This window comes from Branchiostoma floridae, chromosome 3 (genome assembly GCF_000003815.2).
Source record: "Branchiostoma floridae strain S238N-H82 chromosome 3, Bfl_VNyyK, whole genome shotgun sequence".
NCBI classification, from domain to species: Eukaryota; Metazoa; Chordata; class Leptocardii; order Amphioxiformes; family Branchiostomatidae; genus Branchiostoma; species Branchiostoma floridae.
This window is the reverse complement of record NC_049981.1, coordinates 31,627,893-31,653,910: the sequence shown is the minus strand read 5'-3', so window position 1 is coordinate 31,653,910 and position 26,018 is coordinate 31,627,893. Positions and strand designations below refer to the sequence as shown.

Below are 26,018 nucleotides of genomic sequence, written 5' to 3'. Positions count from 1 at the left end.
ATACAGTACAATTCGATGGTGCATTCGCGCAATACCACGCATAACATTAGACTCTGCAGTATTTGTTTTAAATTCCTTGTTTTCCCCATTTAAAACAAACACGAGAACACAAAGTAGAGAATGTGAGTCTTGTCGTTCGGTACAACCGATTAAGAAGCGATGATTCAGCAGCTATGTCAGGTATGGGAGTTATCAGGTCGCCTCATCGCCGACTTCGAGGGTGAATTCGCGCGATACTACACATTATGCTCTGCCGTATTTGTTTGAAATTCCTTGTTTCCCATTAAACACAAACACAAGAAGACAGAGAAGACTAATTAGAAAATGTGTGTCTTCTCGTTCTGTACAAGCGATGAACAAGCGATGATTCACCAGCTATGACAGGTATGGGAGTTATCAGGTCGCGCGATACTACGCATAACATTAGTCTCTGCCGTAGTTATTTGAAATTCCTCACGAAGTAGAGAATGTGAGTCTTCTCGGAAGAACAAGCGATGATTCACAAACGCAACTTATCAAATTTGAGGATGAATTAGCGCAATACTACGCATAACAGAACATTAGACCTCTCTAAACGCCACAATCAGCCGTAGCCTGATTTAACCGCGCTTCTCAGGCCCGTCATACTGCCGCGCCGATCGGGGAGGAGTCTACAAGCTCCGGATAGCGGAGTTTGCGTTACACAGACTAAATCAGCCGTATTTGTTTGAAATTCCTAGTTTCCCAATTATATTTAAAACAAACACAAGAACACAAAGTGAAGACGTATTAGAGAATGCGTGTCGTCTCGTTCTGTACAACCGATGAACAAGTGATGATTCACCAGCTATGTCAGGTATGGCAGTTATCAGGTCGCCTCATCACCGACTTCCTGTGACGGACGGTTACTAACGTGTCAGGCATTGCGGGCGAGCTCGGGGATTAGAATATGTCCCCAAGTTTCTGGGTCACCGAATCTCAGTCACTTATGATGTGCATGTCAGAGATTTTTTTATCAGAAGCAGCAATTCTACAATCAGACATTGACTGATGCTTAAGTGGTTTTATTGTCTATGTACAGCTTATCATGTCTTGTCTTCTGTGTCTAGTTATTACGTAATGTCATTTTACTTCATTCTGTAAAATCAGCGGTATACAGAGGTACTTCTGCTCGAGGGTAACTGCAATGTTGATGTAACGAATGGAAATTGAAAGATTGAAAGATTGATTCTACCAATGGACCCTAATCGGAGTATGTAAATTCTGAATGCATGTCGATATTTGCTAATTAAACAGATAGTAAGAACTTTTCCACTTCGGCTCATGTCAGTTAAACTCAATGGATAGACCTGGAACTCAGGAGATATAAATGGGAGACCACTCCACTAGTAACACATTCCTAGCATCCGGATTGCGAAACCTCTAGTCAGAGACCCCAAAAGGGATCCCTCGCACATTTTGTGATTTAACCATATCACAATCTGTGTCTGTGGTGCGGGTGGGGGTGATGTTCGGCAATCAGAGAACGTACGGCATTCCTTCTCAACATCTGCTTGGAGCGATTAAGGTGATCTTTGACACGACTTGGGCAGGCGCCACCAGTCGCGATGAAAGCCTCGCCATTGAAGATGCAAAGCTCCTGTTTTTCTGCTTCTTTTCTGCTCTCATTGTGTATTTAAAGCTGCTGGAAGGCTAAGCCGGCTCAAGTCTTATTTTGAACTAAATCTCCCTCTGCGTTTGGTGTGTATCATTGTTCAGTGGTGCCTTTCTGATGTAAACAAGTAATAGAATGCAGATAGATTACACAGCAAACAGGGAATGTACTGGTATACAGTCTTGATATACTAGTGTATAGTCTAGTGCAAACTACATTGTAGACAAATTCTCATTTCTGATACAGCTAGACAAATCCTCCATTTATAAACATATCTTCTCCTTTATTTCTTCCGCAACTAAAAAGCTAGGAGAAATAGAATTTATGTAGGTTTAGCTCGCGTATTTTGTACGTGTCAACTTTGATTATGTTTTGCTGTGACCTGTACTTAGCTCAGTGTGGAAAAATGCGCAGTAATTATAAAATGTTTTAGCTCATTTAAACCTACCATAAACTGGAGGTGACGAAACAGGTGCAGCACCTTTACTTGTTGTCACCCCGGGCAGGTAACAAACACCTGATCGTAATCACAATCAGACAATTAGACAACCTAATCATCTTATACGCCCAAAAGCAGTCACACAAGCGACTCACTGGTTGCTTGACTAGCTTACCTGGATGTCTAACCTTCATTGACGTAATCATGTAATAAGACTATTTCAAACCAGAGGGGCGGTCCATTGTCTTCATGGGGGTACTTCAAAAGTTTATATTGTTGTAGAACGAGAAGTAAAAAAGACAAGTTTCTTTTGGGTATATGAGCTCCTTGGTATATGATTTTAACCTCCTTGGTATAAAACGGCATTCGTCCTCTATTCTATTGGAATCAATTTTGTATAATCGTTGTTCAGAGGGTAGAACGAACGATAAACAAAGTCACGGGTTCGGCCACGGGGCTCGCTGTTTCCAGGAGAGTTGAATAGAGAGCCTCCTTGTTTTGCCGAAAGACGACCACACATAAAAGACGATTGTTGTAAAAGAGCAGAAAGGCGCTATTGAGGAGTCGGTTTGACCCCTGACCCGTCTGTACGGAGAGCATATATCACCAGGCTGACAAAGCGATGAGACATGACACCCTGTACGGTCGTTAATCTCCAAGCAGATCCTATGGTAGCATAAGATAGTATCAAAAGTTGGCAGAGGAGTGAAGCCGGCTTAGGAGTGTGTTTCGCTACCGGGGAAACTCACTTCTAGGCCCGTTTGACTCCCTTTGGCCGGCTATACTTCTTGGTCAGCTTTGATACTATCTTATGGCATCGTAGGATCTGCTTGGAGATTATAATGTCGTGTACGCGCATAAAGTGCGTATCTCACTGAAGCTGCGGCACGTTAGCGGCGTCGCTGCGGAAGAGCGATTTGACAGAGCGCTCAACGAAATTTCTCGATAAAAAGCGACATACGCAATGTGTGTTTTGTTGTCTATGTAGTCATACTTATATGCTTTGCATGAGACTCTCAGTAAAAAGTACAGGGCAACACAAATCCAATTTCAGAACGCAGTGACGCCGCGAAACTTGCCGCAGTCCACTGAGTTACCCGTCCCGTCTATAGTTGCCCAGTAGTTGTGTGTCCTAAAAATATATCGATTGCAACAGACAAAGTTCTGATGCAACGTTGACCAAACAGCCAACGGTTGGTTCTGGTTTTCAAAACCACAGGACGACCTACGGTGAACGTGGGTGCGTTCTTAAGGTGGGGTCACACCTGCGTATATATCTAAGTCCGTATGAGGCGCGCATGGGAGTATTTGCCCTCAACAGGCTCCACAGGTCGTTGGAAAAATAATAGAAATTGGACAAACGTAAACAGGTAACATGTCAGACGAGTTAGCTGGGTCGCTAACCATACTTCTCGGTCAGCTTACTCATCTGGCATGTTATGTATCTATATTTGTCCAATTTGTACTATTTTTCCCGCGACCTGTGGAGCCTGGTAGAGACTAAGAGCACCATACGCAACTCAAACGGACTTGAATATATACGCATGTGTGACCCTACCTTTAGACTCAGCTCATACCAGGATTCGCGTGTCTGGATATATATCCAGATTGAGTATAGATCAGCTGCAGGATGTATCCATTTGCATTCATACCAGGCTTAGCCTAATCCTGCCTACAAGCAAATCCGAATACTATTAAATCAAGATGAATTAAACTTGACCTGAAACCGCCTTGATCCTCCACATTCCTCGATAATTCCCATATGCATACAATAATGTCTAATTTGAAGGGGAAAAATGTTACACAGACCCAATTGTGCAAACGTACTATTCATTTTGGAGTTAGTAGCCAGTTGGTTTAGACATCTTTCAAGAAGCAGAATCGCGCCAGACAGCCGACCCGACATAGAAGACCACTTGCCCTTGCCCTGCCCTGACCCTACCCTCACCGTCACGCCCTGACACATAATCGTCTCCACTCTGATCCAGTCACCTCCAATCTCACCGGCTAATCACTTACAAATTCCACCCGCCATGCCGGGAGTTCAGCAGGACCAGCACACGGCAGGGCTAGAAATACTTTTTCTGCATACTTGCACTGGTGCAGGTATAAGTAACATTGAAAATTACCTGCACCAGAAAAAATTCACCTGCACCACTCTAGAATTTAAGAAGTACAGATCATAATCATTGAGGAATCATTTTTATGTTTCTTTTATTCCTAATAGGTGGTAACAGTTAATGCAGCTAATAACAATCTACACATACACCTACATCATATGACATTATGTATAAAACCCAGTACATGGACCAGTGAAGGTTAGGTGCAGGTAGACACCAGAAATACCTGCACATCTCCAAGTTTACCTGCACTAACCTGCATATGCAGGGGGTATTTCGAGCCCTGACACGCATGTATACTCTACACCGCCGGCAGAATTGGAGCATGAAATTCAAGTTGTTGGCGGTGGCCACTGGGAGGTTCACAACACGGACACGGCTTGACCGGGACTCGAACTCGCGACCCCTCGGTGCTGTGGTGTAGACGCTGGATTACCTGAGAGGGAATGAAGGCCGTGAGGCATGGAAATTGATAAGGAGAACGGATGCAAGCTTCTGACAATTTGGTCCAGAGGGAAAATATATGACGAAGGTTGTGTGAACGCCAAGGGCTAGAGGTGACGAGCAGGGTGGCCTGTAGTCGGGTTAGGGCCCGGACTAAAACACGCGACCAATTGACATCAATGTCTCTTGCTCGGCTAAGTCGAAGATGAGTTCCTAGCTTCGGTTAGGGGCGTCATCTCGAGTGGAACGTAAAGCCGGAGGCACCTTGTTTTTGGACAGCCACACCCTGAGCACGTTAAAGAACCCACCACACTTCTTGAAAAGAGTAGGGCTCCTAATGCTAAGGTCACATTTCCAAACCGGGGCCCAGTCGGGAAGCTTTCGGGCACGGCAAGTCACTCACTCACTCACTATCCAAGGTTAGATAGGATATAAAAGTAGGATATAAAAGACAATAAAACGCACAGAACGTAAAATTATCAATCGTGGGTATAATTTGTTTATATGCCTTGATATCATAAACTTTTCGTTTCCGCAGCCGGATTGGAAATGTGACCTTAGCATTAGGAGCCCTACTCTTTTCAAGAAGTGTGGTCCAAACCGGGGCCCGGTCGGGCAGCTTACGCGAACGAAAAGTATGATACAAAAAAAAAGAACTACACCGTCGTAAAGAGGGCATTATTTGTGTATATTTTACGACGTAAATTACGTGGACATTTCTATTTTTCGCTTCCACCAACAGCCCGGCGGGCCCCGAAATATGACGTTATCCTAATTGGATCAAATCTTTAGTCTGGTTTCTATCCGGGTTGACAATATAGAAAAGGTGATAGCCACCTGTTAAGTGATGTCAATCCTTCCACAAGTATGGTAAATCTCAATGAAATAGCTACCTACATAAATGTAACATAAGATATAGATAAACATGATATTGCCGTGAGCAGGGAAGGTGATCGGTGCAGCTGCGGCCCAGACCAGGTGGCAGGGGTTGGGATTCGAACCCGGCAGCTTATGACCCACAGACAGGATTACTAAAGCCACAGGCCGCATTTGAAAAGAGCAAGGTGGTCGCTGGTTTGGTAACGATTGGCAATTCAAACTAACTTGTCACCTGTTAATCCGAGGATTGGACTGTGGGTAGGTAGGTTGTCCCATAAAGTTTTTAGGCCGTAGGGGCAGTGGGTTGTTAAGTCGTGATATTGGAAGGCAGAGCCCATCCCTCACCTCTCATCGCCTTTTGCCTCCCCGACCGAAGTCAGGTAACCATGTTTACACCTGAGAGGTGTGACGAACATCTTATTTCCTTCCCCAAGAGCACGAGATCGATAGCATGGCAGGATTTGAACCCAGATCTGAACCAAGCGCTCTGCAGTCAGTATCACTATGCCACACTACCGCACGGTTCGAGGGCAGGATTGTATGAAGTCTATGAAGTCCATGGATCATGGAATCTAAGCAATCATGGGTTCTTCTTCCTTATTCTTCCGTAATATAATAGTGCCCACGATCATCACATTGATCATTGTGACACGTACGCAGGGTACCCCAATTGTAAGTATGATTCGCTCGCACCAGAAAGGACCCCTACTCTTTTCGATAAGTGCGGTGGGTTCTTTAATTAACGTGCTCGAGGTCTGCCTCTCTCCGAACACGGGACCTCCATTGAACGCCCTGTTGAAAATCCTTGACGGCCCTAGCCGCAGCTAGGTACTCATTTTTCACCTGAGAGAAGTGAGGAAAGTCGTGTAAGGTGCATTTCCCAAGGGCACAAGATTGTTGACATGGCATGTTTGGAACCCAGGACCTCTTGGCCTTGGGCCTGACCTGCTGCCGATTACGCCACGCGATCTCACACTGGTTCGTGGTGGTCCTAGAGATCGGCATTGGAACTCTCACGCCTTGTTGGTCCCAAAACGGGATTAGTGGACCGGTGCTGAGGACCATGACGGCAGGGAAACCGATAGGAGTGGCCGGTGGTCGGGTCGCCTTGGGTCGCCCCGGGCATTCCAGTCGTCACCCCGCCGTACTCGGACACGGCTGATGGGGATACCAGGGTGGCTTGGTTTGGTGTTTCGTAGGAAGGCTACGGGCTATCAGATCACCATCCCTATCCTCTGCCTTGATTCCTCAGCCCGGATGCCTGGCTGCTTCCAGTGTCCATCCTTGGCTCTAGGGCCTACATACTCCACGGAAATTGTACAAATTGTACAACAGACCCCCCCCCCCTCACAGTTTAATCCGATAGATAACATTGATATGTGGGATGGGGGGGGGGGTGTCTGGCATCCAAGCTACTTGATTGACTAAACAGGCCAGCTTCCAGCTTTGAAGTAAAATTTCCTTGGGGGCATGTTTGCAGGCCTGTGTAGCATCAGTGAAAACAGTCTGGGGCAACAGGTGCACTTGTTTCGGTATCTTTCATGTGCATCTTCGGATGACAGTGACAATGAAGACCAATGAAGACGAGACATGGCGTCTGACACACATAGACACAATTGTAGACAAGATCACGGGATTCTAACGTCGCGCCAAAACAGCTCATGTCACAAGAACACGGCAGGGTGCAACTTAGGGTCCTTAGGGACGGGAGAGTCTACAAGGCTATAATTACTTCAAGGCAGACAGAAGACGTTCGTTTTGTCTTGTCTCGAATGGGGAGACAGTACAGAATTAAAGGTCCTTGCAAGAAGACGCTATGTCTTTAGTCGGATGTAGTTACATGTTATAGTGCAGTCCCCTGTTGTATGTTGGAACAAACAATTTAATTTGATATTAGGCTGTAAGAAATACACACATCTCGGGCTACCTAGTTAGTAGGGGCTACTAATAAGTAATAACTATTATAAAAGGCTAACATTTTAAGCAGTATCAAGCTATCTGTCTGACCATACAAACGGAACTCTCGGATACGGGTATACGTGATGAGTTAGACGTGATACAAAGGAAATGTTGTGATGATATCATTGTACCTACGACGTCTGTGGCCTCCTTTTAAGTCGCGTCAACTTGCGAGTCTGTTGACCATTATAGCATATATATACCGGAGCATTCCGATGCATGTTTATTGTATACAGTATGTGAAGTATAGCAAAATGTTGTGGGAAGTTGCTCTGAGGAATCATTTTACCTTAGTACTATATTTGTGATCCCTTCAACGCATCAATTTCTCTATCTGTCGACTGACAAGTGAGAAACAGCATATATGTTGGGACATTTGGATACGGGAATACCTGTTGAGTGACATCCAAATGAAGGAAAACTGATGTGATTAGTCGCTCTACCGTCTCAATTTTAGCTGCAATCCCTTTTAAGTTGTATCAAGTTCTGAGCCTGTCGATCAAAAAAGGTTAGTGCAGCATACATATTTGGACATTCGGATACATGTGTACGTCATGAGTGACAAGCAAGTAAAGGGGGGTGTTGTGATAAGCTGCTCCAATATATCGTTTTCACCTGCTTCGTCTTCGGCCTCTTTGAAGTCGTGTCGAGTTCTGCATTCTGTCCAACTCAGGACGAAGAGGAAATCTGGTACAGCACCTACCTACCAGGACACGTGGATCAGGTGTACCTGATGAGTGACGTGCGATGTAAGGAAACGTTGTGATGGCATTTGATTTCATCTGCCACCTTTCTGGTCCCTACTATCAAATTCCGGACCTGACAAGTTTCCAGGGACAGTTTGATTCCCGTAAACGCGATGAGTGATGGATGATGTGTGGATGTGATGATGTGGGGGAATTTCTGTGATAAGTTGCCTTGCCTCCCCTCCTCGTCATCATCAACATCATCACCATCATCAACACTATCATCATCATCATCTTCTGTATCATCATCTCAATCGTCGTCTTCTTCATCGTCATCACCTTCATCACTACCCCTATCATCGCCATCGTCCTCTTCGTCATATAGGGGATGGGGAGGTGCCCCATGTCGTCAGGGTCTAACTATGTTCTCCGTTTTCCTCTGGTCGACAGACGGTGTGACACACAGGCAGGGTGGGGTGGTACACAGGGGGGATTGGGTCGTCCCATATCGTCAGGAACTGACTCCATTCTCCGTTTCCCTCAGGCCGATTGCAATTGAGAGTACCGACGGGCGAGGTCCGGCTTCGCGGCGGCGGTGACGGCGTGACGCACAGGGGACGGGTGGAGGTGCACCATGACGGCACCTGGGGGACCGTCTGTGACGACGAGTGGGGAAAACCTGACGCTGACGTCGTCTGCAGACAGCTGGGGTTTCCACGGTGAGTCTTGTATACATTTGATAACTCTAGTTACTGTAACCAGCATTTGGATTTCACACCCGAATGTGGCGCGAAGTTTACACATGTGCTCCATTCCGGCTAATTCTGCTGGTGTATAACCGGTGCAATGGCCAAGTAAGTAGATAGAGTTCATCTGTATCATGACGTTTTCACTGCCGATATGAACTTTGTAGCGCGGGGATATATGAACTGAAATGTAGTTTCCAAATGCCCGGTGTGTTGTCCGTCAAGAGTATTAAACTAGGGCCTGACAGTGACTTTGCGGATGTCTTCAGGGCCTGAGTTTGGGTGTCTAATATTAGTGATATTAGTGATTTAGTCTGTCTTGCAGGCCCTATAGGACGTATTTTCTTACTCCAATCGCATATGTTCGGAGGGACTACCATGAATGGTTAGTTTGTTCAGTCGGCTGTACATCCAAGGCTATAGCTGAGTCTCACCATTGTTGACATGGGGCGTGTACTAAGTTGTACCTGTGTTGTTGGAGGGACGTCCTTGTCCCTGGTAATTATAGGGATAGCTAACAACATATGTTTCATTTGAGTGGTTAATGAGAGAGGCACATTACTTGAAGCCGGGAAGTCTCTCACTGTGTCCGATAATAATGATGAGCAGCCGGACAAAGTAAATGGCTTACACATTCTCAAAGCAGAGGTTGGGTTGCGGAGATAAAAGTGGTCGAGATTTTCTCCAGGGAAGCACGCCAGTAAAAATCCCCATCACTGCTATCTCCGCGACCCAACCTCTGCTTGGAGAAAAGGCTGACAGACTTCGACGGCCTACACAGGCCAGCTCTGCCACGAACTACCACTGCCGAAATGGCTCTACGTGCCTGATCAGTAACCTGGATGCCAGACTGTTTCCAGGGCCTATATTGCCCAACTCCTCGGCTCTAGGGCCAACGTGCCCCCACGGAAGTTCTACAGCGGGTCCCCTGAGTTAGACCCTGATAAACCGTAGATATTATTGAGATCGGGCCGGGGACCGGTATCTTGGCTACCTGTTCAGTATATAAGTTCTAGAGCTGCTGGTGATTTAGCCAGGCCAAGGAGGTTGGTCAGGCTAACTTTACCTTACCTTACCTAGTCCCATCCTCATGTCTGAGGGTCGGGGACTATGGTAGCATCCAGTATCAGCCTCCTCCACTCCCTTCTGTCTCTGGCTCTGTGAGCGCACTCAGCCAGTGGCATGCCCATCCACTCCCGAATGTCATCGCCCCACCTCCTTCGTGGTCTCCCGCGGCTCCTCCTTCCGTTGATGGACCCTTGTAGAATGTGGGTGCTGATGTTGCCTGCTCTCGTGACGTGACCAAAGTATTGGAGTTTTCTTCTTTTTATGATGTTCAGCAGTGTCCTGTCTACTCCTAGCTGTTCTAACACAGAGACATTTGTGCGATGTTCCGTCCAGCTGATACGGAGGATCTTTCTGTAGCATTTCATCTCCAACGCCTGAATCCTGCGGATGTCACTGGCGTGTAGAGTCCATGCCTCACAGCCATACGTGATCACCGGCCAGACAAGTGTCCTCAGCACCTTCAGTTTGATGGCTGTCTTGAGTCTTGAGGCTAACTTTACAACTCGCAAATTTTAGGAAGTTCTCTACCATCAGTAGGCTACGTAGGTGAGGGGTTTGAACGACTTGCTCGGCTCATAAGTTGCCAACTTTTTATGGTGTCGCCTGGAGATTAAAGAATATAGAGAACGTTTCCTTAGCCCCCCTTTGAAAGTTTCGCTCCTTGAAATACGAAAGTTCTTTGTTGGGTAAACTGTGACGCAACAGCAACAACGCGTTTCTCTTTTGAGACAAGTGACCTCGATGCTAATGAAAGATATCGGCGGCATTGCAACGTAAAAATTAGATTTGCTCAATTTGGCAGTCTAGCTATTCAATGAAACTCTTCTTTGGGAATACAGAATCTTTGTAGCGTGAAACCTCAAACAAGGTTTACGAGCAAGAATTGCCCTCATTGTCAGGACAAGTCTTACTTAGGGACATGGTTGGCCTCGATATGCGAATTAATTCCACCCAATTTCCAGAGTATTAGCGCTATCTGCTGTCCCTAGTAATTTTATCATCTATAAATCACTCTATTGTGTCTCGCCAACTTTTCGTGCCATGAACCATCTATGCAACAAAATGAACAATACCATGAAGAATTCAGCCCTCAAAAGTCCTCGGGTCACTTTAAAAATTCCTTCATTCCCTTAAGTTTTTGAAAGTCAGAGGTGATTTTTTTCTCGTGAGAAATGTCCTCGTAAGCGAGGCCGTCCATAACTAGGAGGCCTTGATTTGTAGTCTTGTATGAATTGAATCTCTACTTGATTAGCCCTGTATTGTAGTAAACGTCCTTGGTAGTCCTGTTCATTATACTCATGGGACCTTCGCAGAGTCAGTTGTAATCAAATAAGTCTGAGCCTTTCTCGACGCGTCGGACTGTTTTCCGCTCCAGTGCCCACCTTGTTATCCTTTGCACTTGCCCGCTAAATTAAGTTGGCGGTTGTGGTTCACGGCATAACAATGCCTGACCCGTGAACAGTGTCGGTCCCCTGTCAGCGCAGTTCGCTGTAGGTAAGGTGAGCAAGTCAGTCTGGCTGACAGACTACCCTATCACCTGTACCAGATGCTCTGTATCTATTACCCTGGAAACCAGACTTTTAGCTAGGAACGGCAGAGAATCTGTTCGGCAGCCAAGGCAGGTCTTCCCGAGAACATTATGTAAGAACTTCGGAGAGGGAGACTTTGATGGCCTAGATAGTCCATATGGTCAACGTCTTCATTTTGTCATACCCTTTTCATTGTCGCTACTATAAATTCCTCTCGGGGGTGTCCTTCATAGAAAAGTTGTCCCAGCTCAAGTAACTACTAGTATGGTCATCCCCCTACACCATATCATACCAGCAACAGTAAAAACCTGACCCAAAAGTGTGGCAGATTCATCTATAGGACGATGGTGACCACCTCAACGGCCTCCACCAGAAGAAGAAGTAGGGGGAAGCATATTCGTCGCACACTATAGATTTAACTATCTAGATTTAGTTCTGTATCAAACGATTACCCCTAGACGAGGTAGCGACAAAAGTGACCGCATCCACCTCAAGGTGGTTGACAGACAGTCCTATTATCCGTAACAGATGCTCCTGGCTCCTAACGGACCTGAACCTGTAATCAGAGGTTCTTTGATAATCCCAGATGTACTCGGAAGTCATTGTGTCACAAGAGAGTATCATTAGAAGGTAAATCCCATTCGGACAAGAGTCACCCCCGAGTTGACCCCCAAAACGGTCAACCTCTTCCCTTCGTCACGCCCTCCCCATAGCCTCTACCAGACTATGTAGCAGGTTTGCGACACAATAGGCGAATGTCTAAAACTTCATACAGAGTCAAAACATGTTATATGGTTAATACGGATCTATCAGCCAATCAAACATACATCCAAGGGCTATAAGTACCCATGTATGACGGCTGTTAATATCTCTCTTCGGAATGCTCTATTTTCGCTATGAAATATTTTTGAGAAAGTTTATTTGCGAGTTATTGTCCGAAGGCCAAAAGCAAGTACACGGTACAACCATAATTATAAGGGGCAGACTCGTACCAAACCGAAGAACTCTACTGTACTCTATGCATGTTACAATGGACAGTGATTGTATTAAGAAAAACTATCGTTTATTTTGACGAAAAGCCCTCGACGCGGACTTGCTGTCATGGACATGGGGGATGGGTGGAAAGAATATGGGGGGGGGGGGGGGTCCACAGTAACTATGTCCCAAACTATTGTCATACCTTCGCATCACGTACATAGTTTGTGGCACGGCAACAATATCAAGGTCAGCACGAGTCCATGATTCGGTGCCAAACGATGTACCACACGAGGCGCCCGGGGCAGCATGTCGAGGTGCTGCGCGTCACAATCATTCATGTCCAGTCGCCTGTAAAATTCACAAGATTCACATCAGAGATCATTCTGATCGTGAACAATGGGGCTGTCCTGTACCGTCCTCGCGGAAGGGTCACGTGTCCTGTCAAGTGGATGTTGGAAAGAACGGTCATGATGTTTACTGGCTGCCCTGTTTGTTTCTTGTCCGACATACGTATCGACGACAAAAACGGGACAGCCAGAACATTTTTTGGGGGATTTAGCACCCCGACATCTGCTTGGTTATTGTGTTTGATTAACCGGAAGGCCCTATTGACAGCCCCGTGTTCGGCTACATGTATAACTAATAGGGCTGTCATAAGGCTGTCACAAGGCCGTCACGTTGTGGCAAAAATGTTGCAACCCTTTGGCGAGGACACTGCGTTGTATCGTCCGTACCTTTAGGTTACAGAGGCACATTTCTCACAATTCCGAAGAGAATTCAAACGCCACAGGCTACAATGGAGAAGTCACCATAGAAAGTGGAATCCAGGAGAACTCCGGATTCTCCTACTGAAGAGATTGGAATTCCAATCTTTCCTAGGAGAATCCGGGATTGTCCTGGATTCCTATATCTACTGTGACATCACAGACCATCCCGGTGATCCCTCCGGTCCGGAATGGCCGGATTGCCAATTTTTCGATATTTGAGCCAAATTAAGCTATCTTATGTCCAAGTTTGGGACGAGGTAGAAATAAGGTCACCGACAGGTTAATTTGGCAATCAGAGCGCGGAGCAGACCGGCGTCTCTGCCAAGGTCACGGAGTGACAAACATTGACAACAACCTCACACATATCATGTATTCATAATGATAACCAGCTGGAATCTAGAACAAAATAAATTGTATTTTTGGGTCAGCATGCGATGTAACCTGATTATTTTATGCAGATCCCCGAATTATGCCATAATGGCTTATGCGATTATGCCATTACATTTATAATGGGGTGAATGGGAAATGGTTTGGGTTTTCAGAACTTTATGCAGATCCCCGAAGTATGCGATAGGGCGAAATGCAATTAGTTGGATTCCACTGTAGTTACCTCCGGGGGTTTCGTTTTGGTTGTGTTTGTGTGTTCTCTCCTTTTGATAGATTTGTATGAAGTTTGGTATGTGGGTAGTTACAAAAGTCCCAAAGAAACACGGCACTTTTGGGCCCCATAGGCATAGCAGTATTTTCAGGTATTATTGTAAGGGCCGACACTGCTTCCTGAAAGTAGTTTGATGTAGCCCATAGGCAGTCGGTCTGCCTGGCGAGGTCAATGGCCGAGGGAACATCTTGGTTAAGTTAATGGCTTGTTGAGCACGGTAAGGTAAGTTTGGTCTATTTTTGAAGATTCCGTCTAGTTTCTTGTCGTAGGGGTGCTCTCTTGTAAGTTCTTTGGATTTTATTTGTTACTTATGGTCTTTTTATGTCTACCATGATATTTGTTGATAGTTCTATGATGGCCTGTGTAAGAAAACAATGCTCGCTACACTTGTATTTTCGAAAAGAATATTTCTTAAAGACAACCAAAATCGCCCACTCAACATCACATGTTCCCCTTGAAACAGAGTCTCGTTAAAAGTGTTTTGAGGAAGATTTTGCGTCACGGAAATAACAAATTACGGACTTACACAACTCGACATGATCACCAGCTGAGCCGACAATACCTGACCTTTAACGCACGATCGTAAACAAAATATTCTGGGAATCTTTTCCTCACAAATCTCTTAAATGTCAAGGATTCTAAGACTCCTTTCTTGGAAGACTGCTTGGGAAGATAAGATTGCGTGGGGAAATCGCGCCCAGCTGTTTTACTGTCGTGATTTGTTGACTGAAGACGCTGTTTTGATGTCTTGTTTTGGACCAAGGACCGATTAAATTGTCAAGGACACGGAATGACAGGTCAAAAGACAGTGCGTATAGTTGCAATGACGTCATCACCCTACCCGGGGTGAACGATCGGCACTGAAAACTAAAGATGGACACCCGTTCACCACCATCTCCAAGCAGACGTGTGGAGTTTGCGTTTTGTAGAGTTAGTCCATCAGCCACTCCTCTGCATGTTGCATCCCTTTCTCATGGTTGGTTGTATTGCATAACCAGTAAACCGCCTAATGGTGGGCCCCTTGGAAATCAACTCTCAAGAGTTGGAGGGGCTACCAACCTGTTTTGAGATGAATAAATAAGTACAGTCAAACCTGCCCAAGACGACCACCGGGGGACCGGGAAAAAACGGCCGATTTGGACAGGTGGTCGCTGAGAAGAGTATCGACTCAAAACATGCCCGATGCAAAGTATAAATGGTTTCCGTTGTGTTTAATGGCAAATAGCAAGCACACTGCACGCACGCAAAGAAGCGACACGCACACTGTAAACTGTAAATTTAACCCCAAAATCCGACGCAAACTGGCCGATTTCGGCACAAAATCGCGCTAGTTATCATCAAAAACCGATGAATACCTCAATTTTGAAAATGATGCGGTCGTTATTGGTCCCAATTTGGGCCGGTCGCGGTCGCGTTGGCCAGGTGGTCGTTGAGAAAAGGTCGCTTAATGCTTACGTCAATGGGAAAATAAATCGGGACCGAGAAAAAGCGGTCGAAATGGCCAGGAGGTCGCTGAGAAGAGGTGGTCGCTCGGGCAGGTTTGACTGTACTGGTAAATAAACATGTAGCTTTGTACTGAAGAGTACAGGCGTAACATCTGCTTGGCGGTTCAAAGGAAAAGACTTCACCTCCCCAGCAGGTGATAATAGGCGCAAGAGGTTTCTTCTTTTGCTTTGGGTTCGTGATTTTTTGGATGACGACTCCTTCTAGTTTCCTAGATGTACTTGATGTTTATATGTTCCTCTGTGTCCTATTTTCTGTGATTAAGTGGAAAATCAATCGCTAAAATGTGCGCTACATCGGGAATACTGCCGAAATGTTACAAGATACAAACATGTTAACAAGCCCTGTAGGGGCACTCGTAAAGAAAAGTGCCCTTGGGGCTCAGGGCCAAGACGTTAATGTGTTGGCGGCGATTCTGTGGCTGTGAAGTTTCTGTCCTCACGTGCACCCTATTGGCCCATGTGTTACACTGAGCTTCGAGTGCCAGTGTACCCAGTCCGGACCTTTTAGCCTAGTGGTTAGTGCGTTGGGATCGTAAGCCGGCGGGTACGGGTTCGAATTCTGGAATCCAGAGAACTGTAATACAAAAATGAGTACAATACCCGACTCTCGTTTCAGTAGTCTCCACACTTGGAATCGGGCCCTCTGGTGTTTCACCTGATTCATTCGCCATACGACAGCAAAAATGAAGCCGTTCTTGGGACAGTCGCAAAAGTGTCGTACAACTATACGTCTTGTGAAAGGAAAAGTTACCATAGACGCTTATCGACGTTTGGTTCTACCGACGCCTGGTTGAGAATTTGGATAAAACATCGCAAGACCATTCTGACAGTCATGTCGTTCGTTTGATACGTAAATGGAGAAAATGAGAATTCTGGATGCCACTTTGTCATACGTAGGTTTTACAGTAAGTGCCCATGATTTATTCGACGTGAGACCCGACGTGCCACGTGGGCTAGTTACTCATACCTGCTGACCTTCGACGTCAGGAACACGCCAGGTGTTACACCTCAGCGACACCTGCCTGCTGCCGGCGACGCATGAGGCCTGTACCCACAGGGCTACCTGGCGACCTCCGGTGTATGGACACGTGAGGCGAAGGTTTTAGGTTGCCCTGAAGACCTTCGATGTCGGGGTAAATCTAACCTGGGTGCCAGACTGTTACCAGGGCCTTTTCAGCCCAACTCCTCGGCTCTAGGGCCAACATGCCCCCACGGAAGTTCTACAGCAGGCCCCTTGAGTTAGAACATGGCCACCACCCTTCCGCCAATCAGAGCCCTTCAATTACTGTGTTTATATCCCCATAGTGCAAAAAAGTATGGTACTATGAACTCATTTGCATGAAATAGAACCACACATTTTTCATAGTACCATACTTTTTCTGAGGTGTAGTGGCCATGTTCTAACTATTACTACTTAGACCCTGTGCACTATAGATATTATTGCTATCGGGCCGCGTCGGAGTGTGGTATGCAGGCTAGGGCACGTCGGGTGCGCCCCCGTACCGATGGTTTACAGCTCACGGGTCGCCACGGCAATTGGCACCGCGGATTGCGCGGGTCGTCCCCGTCAAACCTGGCGCTGACCTCCGACCTCCGGACATGTGGAGCTTGTAAGGGTGCTGGCCCAGGGCAAACTGTTACCGTGTTCGTCATTTTAGGCAAGTCATTTCTCAACCTCCATACAAGCGGTACTTGAGCCGCATTAGGTCATGCATTAGTAGTGGTGCGTACCTAAACTCATATTCAGGTTCAAGTCCGGATTCAGGTCCTGCAGTTCAGGTTAAGGTCCGGACTTTAACTCCATCATTGCATATTATGTGCAGTAGAAAGTTGTCTTTTTTGACGGGGAGGGGGGATGGTGCATGTAAAATTGCACGTTAGCATGAATTGAAATGCAATGTGAAAAATACATGCAAATTATATACAACCAGTGTAAACATGAAATGTTTTTTGTCTTTTTCCAGTGCAAATTTCACTGTCTATGGAAGTTTTTAGATACTTTAGAACAAAAAAAGGAATATAACTGACAGGTAGCTTTTTGCAAGTCCGGACTTGGCTCCGGACATTTAGTTTTTTTTGGACTTGGACCTAAACATTTTTAGGTCCAATTCCAAGTCCGGGCTTTAGGTACGCACCACTATGCATTAGATACTTTTTCACTTCAGAACTTACATTTTGGACTAAAATGTAGCCTGGGTACCAGACTGTTTCCTGGTCAGCTCTTTGGCTCCAGCTAGGACCAACATTGTCCCTAGTCAATTCCACTACTGACCGTCGAGACCGTAAGACCCTGATCTCTTAGCCCTGGAGGAGATTGCCTGCAAGGTAGGCCCAGTCTGGCTTCTAGGCTAGCTAGAACATGAGCGGCCCTGTCGGCCATGACTACACTATTAACGGTCCACCCCTATGTCATCCTGCCCTTTATAGTCTGTCCATTACCGACCCTCCCCTATCAGCTGGTAAGAGAAGTATCAGCACAAGGTAAGTATGTCAGGAGCAGACGGAACCACACCGGCAGACAGGCCCTAATTGTGCTGATGAGGACTTTGGTTCTCATGCTGAAAGTTAAAGAGCGTGGAAAAGGTCGTTAGGCTAAACCAATGCGATTTCATGGTTGATATCCTTCAGGTCGAAAATGGGATGGGAGAGTGGGTGGGAAAACGTGAACTCAACGACAAACAATGAAACAGATCTAGACAGATATATTCAGCTTAGAACTTTGACGTTACCTGTTGTTACTTTTGCCATTGCCTTTAAAAATACGACCTAATATCAAAATCGTTAACCAAGAGATTTTATGATCTGGCGTAAAACAACTTCTTGACCGACTAAGTGGCGTCGTATAATCAGTTGTGAACCGGTTATTCTGTCTACAAAGGAAACAGCGAAATTGATGTTTACGTTGCTGTTATCTATAAAATAACTTGTGTGTTTGTTTTATACATGGAATTTGTACAATACATCACTAATGGAGATCCAAATAAAAGAAACAAACAAATGGAATGTCTTCGTTGATGTGCCAAACCGGCATACTAGTACATGTATAACCAATAGAGTGGGCATAGAGTTACACCGTCGAGACGCGATAATAGCTTCAAAGGTCTAAGATGGAACCGATAGGGTCAGCACCACACAACTGGCGGCTGGGTGGTGGAAACTCGCGCCGGACTAGAAACATCTGTTCGTTGTCCCACAAAATATTTCATGATCTTTCATGGTCTTATTTTCTTTGTCAAATTTGTTCCAAGGACAAAATGTATTAAGCCAAGTCATCAGCGACACAGACCAAAATAATAGACATATTTTAAGAGAGAGACAAAGACAGAGAGAGAGAGAGAGAAAGAGAGGGAGAGGGACAGAAAGAGAGAGAAAGAGAGAGGGGGTAGGGAAAGGGACAGAGGGAGCGAGAGAACATGTTCAGAGAAATGTTGAATTGCGGCAACTTGTCTATTAATGTACAGTCAAACCTCAGGTATAAGTGAACACCTCTACGTGGGTTCCACCCGGTCATCGTGGTCACTTTTTTAAAAACGTTTTGGTGGTTTTTATTTATCTCTAGGGTATAATTATCTTTATTTATCTTTAGATTATAAAAATTTTTCCGATGATATCTACTCTCTTGATCTATCTTCAGTGGCCTACTGACTACTTCTTCTGATTACAAATATGTTCGACTAGCTGCAGAATAAAGTAAAGATGTTAAGATATTCTTCTGGTATCTGGTCGAGATAAGCATAGGAATAGGGTACACAGTATAACTAGCTAAAGGCAGAGGCTACCTCAGAGGTCTATCTGCCCTGTGATGACCTGCGATCCCACGATGTTTCTGCTGTCCGAAGAACAGCTGTTCTAAGACATTGTTCAGGTAGAGACATTTGAGAAGAAGTTTGATAAGAACGGTTGTCCGGCAATTATCGAGAAAACCTGTGTCAACACTGACTCATGTGTAGCACGACTGGACCATTGATAACTGTATGATTACTGTTAAATTGGAACCAGTTGGGACGACCCCAGGACCACAGACAGGTCATTCAGTCCGGCCAGCCCACACCGTGAGCTTCCTGGGATCCTCTCGGTACGGGGGTGTTGTCTGCCCGCCCAGATCAATTAGCGCACGACGGGGGATTTTTACGGGGTGGGATTCAGTTACTCATAAGCATTATGATTAGCCTTGATGCCAGGCTGTTTTAGGGCTTAACAGGTTAACTCCTCAGCTCTAGGGATGAGACACAGGGTCTAGGACACAAGTAACAAGGCTGGCCCTACAGGATCCTACAGCCGAGGACTTGGAGGACCGGGCCTGTGTATACCATGATCGATGATCGACCATAGTAGACGATAGTAGAGTCGAGTTGAGAAGAGTTTGTTACAGCAGAAAGAATCAGAGTTCTGGTCTGATTCTTTCTGCTGAAAGAATCAGACCAGAACTTTGCAGGACTGGAACCGGTAAAACGAGCGTATGCTTAGCCTGGATACCAGACCCGAGTCCGATCTGACAAATATCTATCGTGTATCGATAGATATGTTTGACTCGGATCGGGCTGGGATCTGGTATCCAGGCTACCGTATGCTGGGCCCGCACTATCACGACCACGGCAGTGTTTGGGGGCCAATGGCTATCTCCCCTCCTGTGCGATGTGATCGACTGATAATGATTGTGTAAATGTTTTTGGAGGCGACCAGCAGGTGTGCTGCGGTGGAAATGAAACATCTGCTGAGTCCTGACCCAAATGTCGCTCCCTATGCCTCGTACTTCATCATGTTCGTCTTCTACATCTTGTCGGGCGGTCTGTTCAGCGCCGATTGGCACGACTGAGGTCGACTAGCTCAGATCGACTCTTGCAGAGTTTACCGCAGGTGTTACAGATGAATTCCGTCGTTTGGCACAGTTTATGTATTAGATTCCTTTGATAGTCACCAGGTCATTTTTAAGATATTGTCGCCCTTGGTCGAGCTTGTGCCACAACGAAGTTCTCCCAATCAGATCATGTGTATTTTAGAAGTGAAATTATCTGTGTGTGTGTGTTTTTTTCATTCACATTTCTGTTAGTTTCATATCTATGAACGATTAGCGTCTTTGTAACACCACGGCCCATTAAAAAACGCCAGTTTAGCGATATTTGGTTGCGTGAATAAATGATGCTCTCAGGTTCTAGGTCGCGACTACGACTACGACGTAAAGCTCTGGACGCCCGTATCGCGTATACCACCTTCATTCATCAACGTTAGACATTGAAAGTACCCATATAGAGCAAAGCTTTCGCCAGGTCAGAATCGTATCTCTGTTTAGGTTTACATTACCTGTTTTAAGTTTGCAGTCTGAAAGAAATAAGAAAGACTTGAAGACGTAAAGTAACGACTCAATCTAATTGTTAGAATGTCCGACCTGTATTCTCTACCAAAAGGTCAATGACCGCAACACCTGTAAACCGATCAAAGGTCACCCCTTTTGCATGATGTTTTATGTGTGTGCATAAAGACTGAATTGATCTGATAAAATCTTTATAGTCAAAGAACCGTTTTCTTAACTGTATCAACTTTGCTCTTACACTTGTTTTGGGTCAGACGACTCAGAAAAGAGTCTTCTATCGTTTGTTTTTTTTCTGCTGCGTTGTATCTCTGCGTCTTCTAAGGGATTGCATTCGTCATTTGGGATGATGACGTAAACCGTCGGCCTTGTGTATGATGGAGCTTCAGGTGTTAGCCTCAGAAGTCAACCTCTGCACGTTATTTTAAGAACCCAACACACTTCTCAAAAAGAGTAGGGGTGACCCAGACCCTCAGTGTTCTTGGCCTAAAACTCGAGCCGTGTCGAGGCCCTACTGCACGATTGGCCAAAAGATAACAGTACGGTAGTCCCTTTAGGGATGTAGGTGACATTTCATTCCTGTCCATGCCATTGTTTCTCCCCTTGTCTTGCGGAGCCCCGGGACATCATCCATCACCTTCACAACGTGAGAGTCTTATCTGGGAGATTTATACATGTGATAAGGTGTAATAATGGGCATAATTTCTCCTGATCTGTCTCCGTTGGTCTCAGAGAGTCAGGGTTCGTTTCTCTGGGTTCCAGTTTGTCTAAATTCATCCACGACCACCCTAGTTCCACATTTAATTCAACTGCAGTAGTGTAACAAACGCTGCCAAACAGACCACGCCAACAGCTCAAAGCTTTTGGTGTTGGTGTTTGCACGTTGGATTTGTAAGATTGCAACCTACCGCCCCGGTTTCGATCCCGGGTGTCGGCATATTGTTTCTTTCTGTTCTACTTGCCCCTCTGGTTGTTTCAGTAGTTAGTCAGTAATACGTTTTATAATGTTAGTTGTACAGGGGCACATCTAGAAAAGCATTGAACAAACGTTCCCCCGTTTTCAGACCACTTCTGTGTCTGTTATCTTTGATGGGAAGATAATGGGCATATAATTTCTGATGCCCCAGGCGCCTTGTGTGTCTGCATGTCTGTGTGCCATTCCTACAGTACAGTACTACATAAGGACTGCATTGTGCTGTATTTTACATCGCAATAGTGTGAGATAGCAAACACTGAAGATCCGATCATATACCTCAATCCCCATACGATAGGTGTACGACAGCACGTCTAGGGCACTTTGGGACACTCGTGGATGTGTGGTCCAGGAGTCAGTTGTCATTTTCCTCTACATTAACGCAATACGTTTTGATAACATGTTTATTTGCCCTGGTTCATGCCCAAGGGCTAATTGCAGGTACATGTGACAATGGATAATGATTAACCTTATTCTACAAAATGAAGACGGCAAGTTTTGTCTTGATTGTCTTACAGGGATTTAATCTGATACAAATCGGGGCAATACTAGTAAATCCATCATTCGTACGACATGAAAACCTTATCAGCATGATTTGTATCCTTGATGAGATGATAATGATGGACATAATGTCTCGTGCTCCAGGCGCCTGGTGTCACCTCCGCACTGCGTAATGGTGCCCATAAAGACAGTATTGTACCGTGTTTTACATAGCAATGCTGGGAGATAAGAAGGTAATGAAGGATTTGTGAGACTATGCGATCCCCACTCTGTAGATCACATGCATGCGCGCACTGAGTTTCTGAGAGTGAAACACAGAGACAGAGGGGCAGACAGACAGATGGAGACAGAGAGACAGAGGGGTGGGGGAGAAATAGAGGGAGAAAGAGAGAGGGAGAGAAAGATAGGGAGAGAGAGGGGGCAGAGAGGGAGGGAGAGAGAGAGAGAAAGAAAGAGAGAGGGAGAGAGAGCACATTTAGACTGATGGACAACGTTGGAACCCCGGCAACTCATTGACTTTGACTCTTGCAGGAACTGCAGATCCAAATATATTACTGCTTACAGCACTCAACGACATCTTCTAGTTATTGATGTGCCAATATTTCAATTTTATGGGCTCATTTAGATACTTGGAACTCTTGGCTGATAAAGTGCGCCGGAAGCCAATTTGGGTTTGTTCTGATAAACCACAGGACCGGGGCACAGAAACGATACTGACCCCACATCGTTTATCGTCTCTTCCAAACTCCTTATTACCTTATACCTTAGCTCCTCTCCTCCACATAGGCTGCTAAAAATGGTGGATATCGGCCAAATAATTATAAACGAAAGAGCATGGTAAATGAGTTATCCGGCAATAGAGTTTGCAACCTACTGTACTCTAATGGCTAGCTAACTCTTCTGGCATGTTCTTCCGTCTGTCAGGCCGATTTCTACTATAACGTTTTGTGATCTATATAGTCCTGTAGGAACCATACCGTTCATACGAAGGATACGAGTATAGACTTCGTCTTAATATTAGATGGTTACCGACCTATACTGACCTGAAATTTGAGCCGAGGCGATACTGGCATTCGTTGAACGAAACCAACTGAGACGGTTTGGACACATGCACAGCATGGCAGACGACAAAGATGTGAAATGATAAAATCTTTCACTGGACACCTAAAACGAAAAGGCCAGCAGGTAGCATAGACCAAGAAACAGATAGATAGACCTAATCATTGAGATAGCCAGAAGAGAGGAACCAGACTTCCAAACACTCAAGAAAATGGCTGATGATAGAACACTATGGGAAGGGGTCAAGGTGAGAGAAGAAGAAGAGTGACTTGAAACCCTAACTTTATTGTTTATTGGGATTTTCAGACTCCTGGGTAGCCCGATTCAGTTTGACAAACTGATTTTCATCGGGGCCCAGGTACACTTACAAGGAAATAAAAACATATAACAGAGAAAATAAATAGATGTACACAACGGAACAGTCAAAAGTTAAAGAGTTAAAGTTAAACTTTACGTTCTTCCGGCACCAGATGGCCATGGTGCATCGGGCGGCGCCCATCTCCGTTTCAATTCAGTAGCCCTGGGCCACACAACTTTGTGCCATCACTACCGCAGCAGGGGGCTAGTTTGCTGGTAGCGGTACCTGCCAGAGAAAAGCGAATTCCTGTGTTCTGATACACCACAGAAGTCAGGGCTAGCTTCAGCACAACAGGACCCGGGCCGGTTTTATCGTCTGATTCTTACGTCGTCAGCTATTCAGAAATCTTAATGAGTTCCCTGGGGCTCCTCAAGACGGAGGGGTGGCAGATAAGACGCCTTGGGCTGAAATAAGGGGTGAAACTGATATGGCTTCATGATATCAACTACCTGTTTCACGAAATATTCTAGTGTGGAATCGAATACGATAGTGGCCCTCTTCATGTATACCTTATGGTTGTATGTCCTAAATATTCTGATACACGCAATTCTCTATACAGAAGGCTGTCATTTTGTACACAAGGATTTATCTCAATGGACCTGAAGTGCAAATTCAAATACATCATGACATGTGATGACAATCCCTGCATGGCAGATATAGGAAAATATATCAAAGAAGGTGTAGACATTAGAAATATTCCTCAAATGATTGTAAAAGCCTGCAATGATTGTAAGAAACGTATCAAATACTACAACTACTGTATTAGTTAGATAAGCCTTAAGTTAAGCTATAGAACTGTAGTTATGTAGATGCCATACTTTGTACCTCGTACAATTGTTGTGCAATAAAGTTATTTTTATTGCAAAAGCTCAAATAGCATCTGAGCCTCTGTCACACATTCAGGACTTGCTCTCTATCATTCCCTATACTACCCAAGGTCGGCGCTGAGCTAGGAGTAACCTGGAATCCATGGTATTCTACCTTCAGTTAATAATAATCACACACATCCTATAATCACATACATCATATGCTCATGACTTTCCTGACTTTGAGTTTTCACAATTCATAGTCGGCTTTGGCTTTTGAGGATTCAGTAGAATTAATAGGTAAACTCGACTTTTGAATTTCGACTAGTAAGACAGAGAGACTAGTAGGCAACTTCGACGACCAACTCTCAACCACGGATTAAGCACAGATGACCATGCTTACGACTTACTCCCAACTATTATGATTGGTAGAAGAGACTTTAGACTTCTGACTGGCTTAGGTGTGACAAGTAGTTCTGTGTGATTCGGGTACTCTCATCGGCTGCACAATCACTTTGACAGGTGTCACCATTGTAAACGTCCATGTAGCCGTTAGCGCCGTGTTGTAATTATCTGGTCTGGCAACATTCTTTTATTTTCTAAGAAGATATACTTTCGTGTTGTTTGTGTTCTTATTTCAGGTTTCATGAAGGTATACGTTTGTTTAAAAACCAAATAGAGAAGTTGAATTTAAAAGCCCTTAGAAATCCCAAAGAGACAAACCAATGGGCCATTACATATGAATAAAACAGTATGACTGCTTACGTTAACCGTATATAAGTCCTGGCACAGTGTAAGTATGGCCTGTTACTGTGTAAGTATCCCCGTGCATTAGCACTATGTAATTATCAGATAGTCAGATTTCCTGTAGGATACCAAACCACCTACAATTATGGTGTTAAACTTAAAGGCAATCCTCTACCTAAGATACGTGCCCTTTGTGGAGCACAATAACAGCCCAACATGGAATTTTACAGTTCCCACCCATACTCTGCTCTGCTCTGCTCTACTCTACTCTACTCTACTCTACTCTACTCTACTCTACTCTACTCTACTCTACTCTACTCTACTCTACTCTACTCTACTCTACTCTACTCTACTCTACTCTACTCCACTCTGCTCTACTCTACTCTACTCTGCTACACTCTACTCTACTCTACTCTACTCTACTCTACCGTTTACTCGCGTATGTGCTCCTAGCAGATACTGCTACTGCGACATTATTTCCTTGTAGCCGATATGATAGTCAGAAAGCGTTCCCTTCCACCATGCACATCTGATTCGACATGACGTTCTCAGTACTACATCGCTAGCTAAACTTTCGGTTTTAACTCTGCTGCTATTGTTTCACAGATACCCGGGCCCTCCTTAAGGGAATTTAAACAAATACTCGGTCATCTTGTGAAATGTTTAGACTATCCTCCCGTGGTCCCTAGTCGGTGTTGCACAAATCTCCCGCTGTCAGGACGGATTGAGCGCCCTACCTACCTCCGCCATAATATCAGGTACAGCGGGTGTAGCGCTCAGGGCTAGCCTGCATACCAGATCCCCAATCTCAAATAATGATGTCTATCAGGGTCTATCTTAGGGGGATCTGTCGTA

At 45.2% G+C, this 26,018-nt stretch overlaps 1 protein-coding gene across 1 annotated transcript in view; it reads left to right on the top strand.

Moving 5' to 3' along the window:
- Positions 1–26,018, top strand: part of LOC118411834 (neurotrypsin-like) — a 51,675-nt gene that overhangs the window by 7,334 nt on the left and 18,323 nt on the right. Inside the window, exon 3 of the mRNA XM_035814323.1 lies at positions 8,705–8,879. Within this exon, the coding sequence (XP_035670216.1) occupies positions 8,705–8,879 (175 nt within the window). The remainder of the gene's footprint in view (positions 1–8,704; positions 8,880–26,018) is intronic.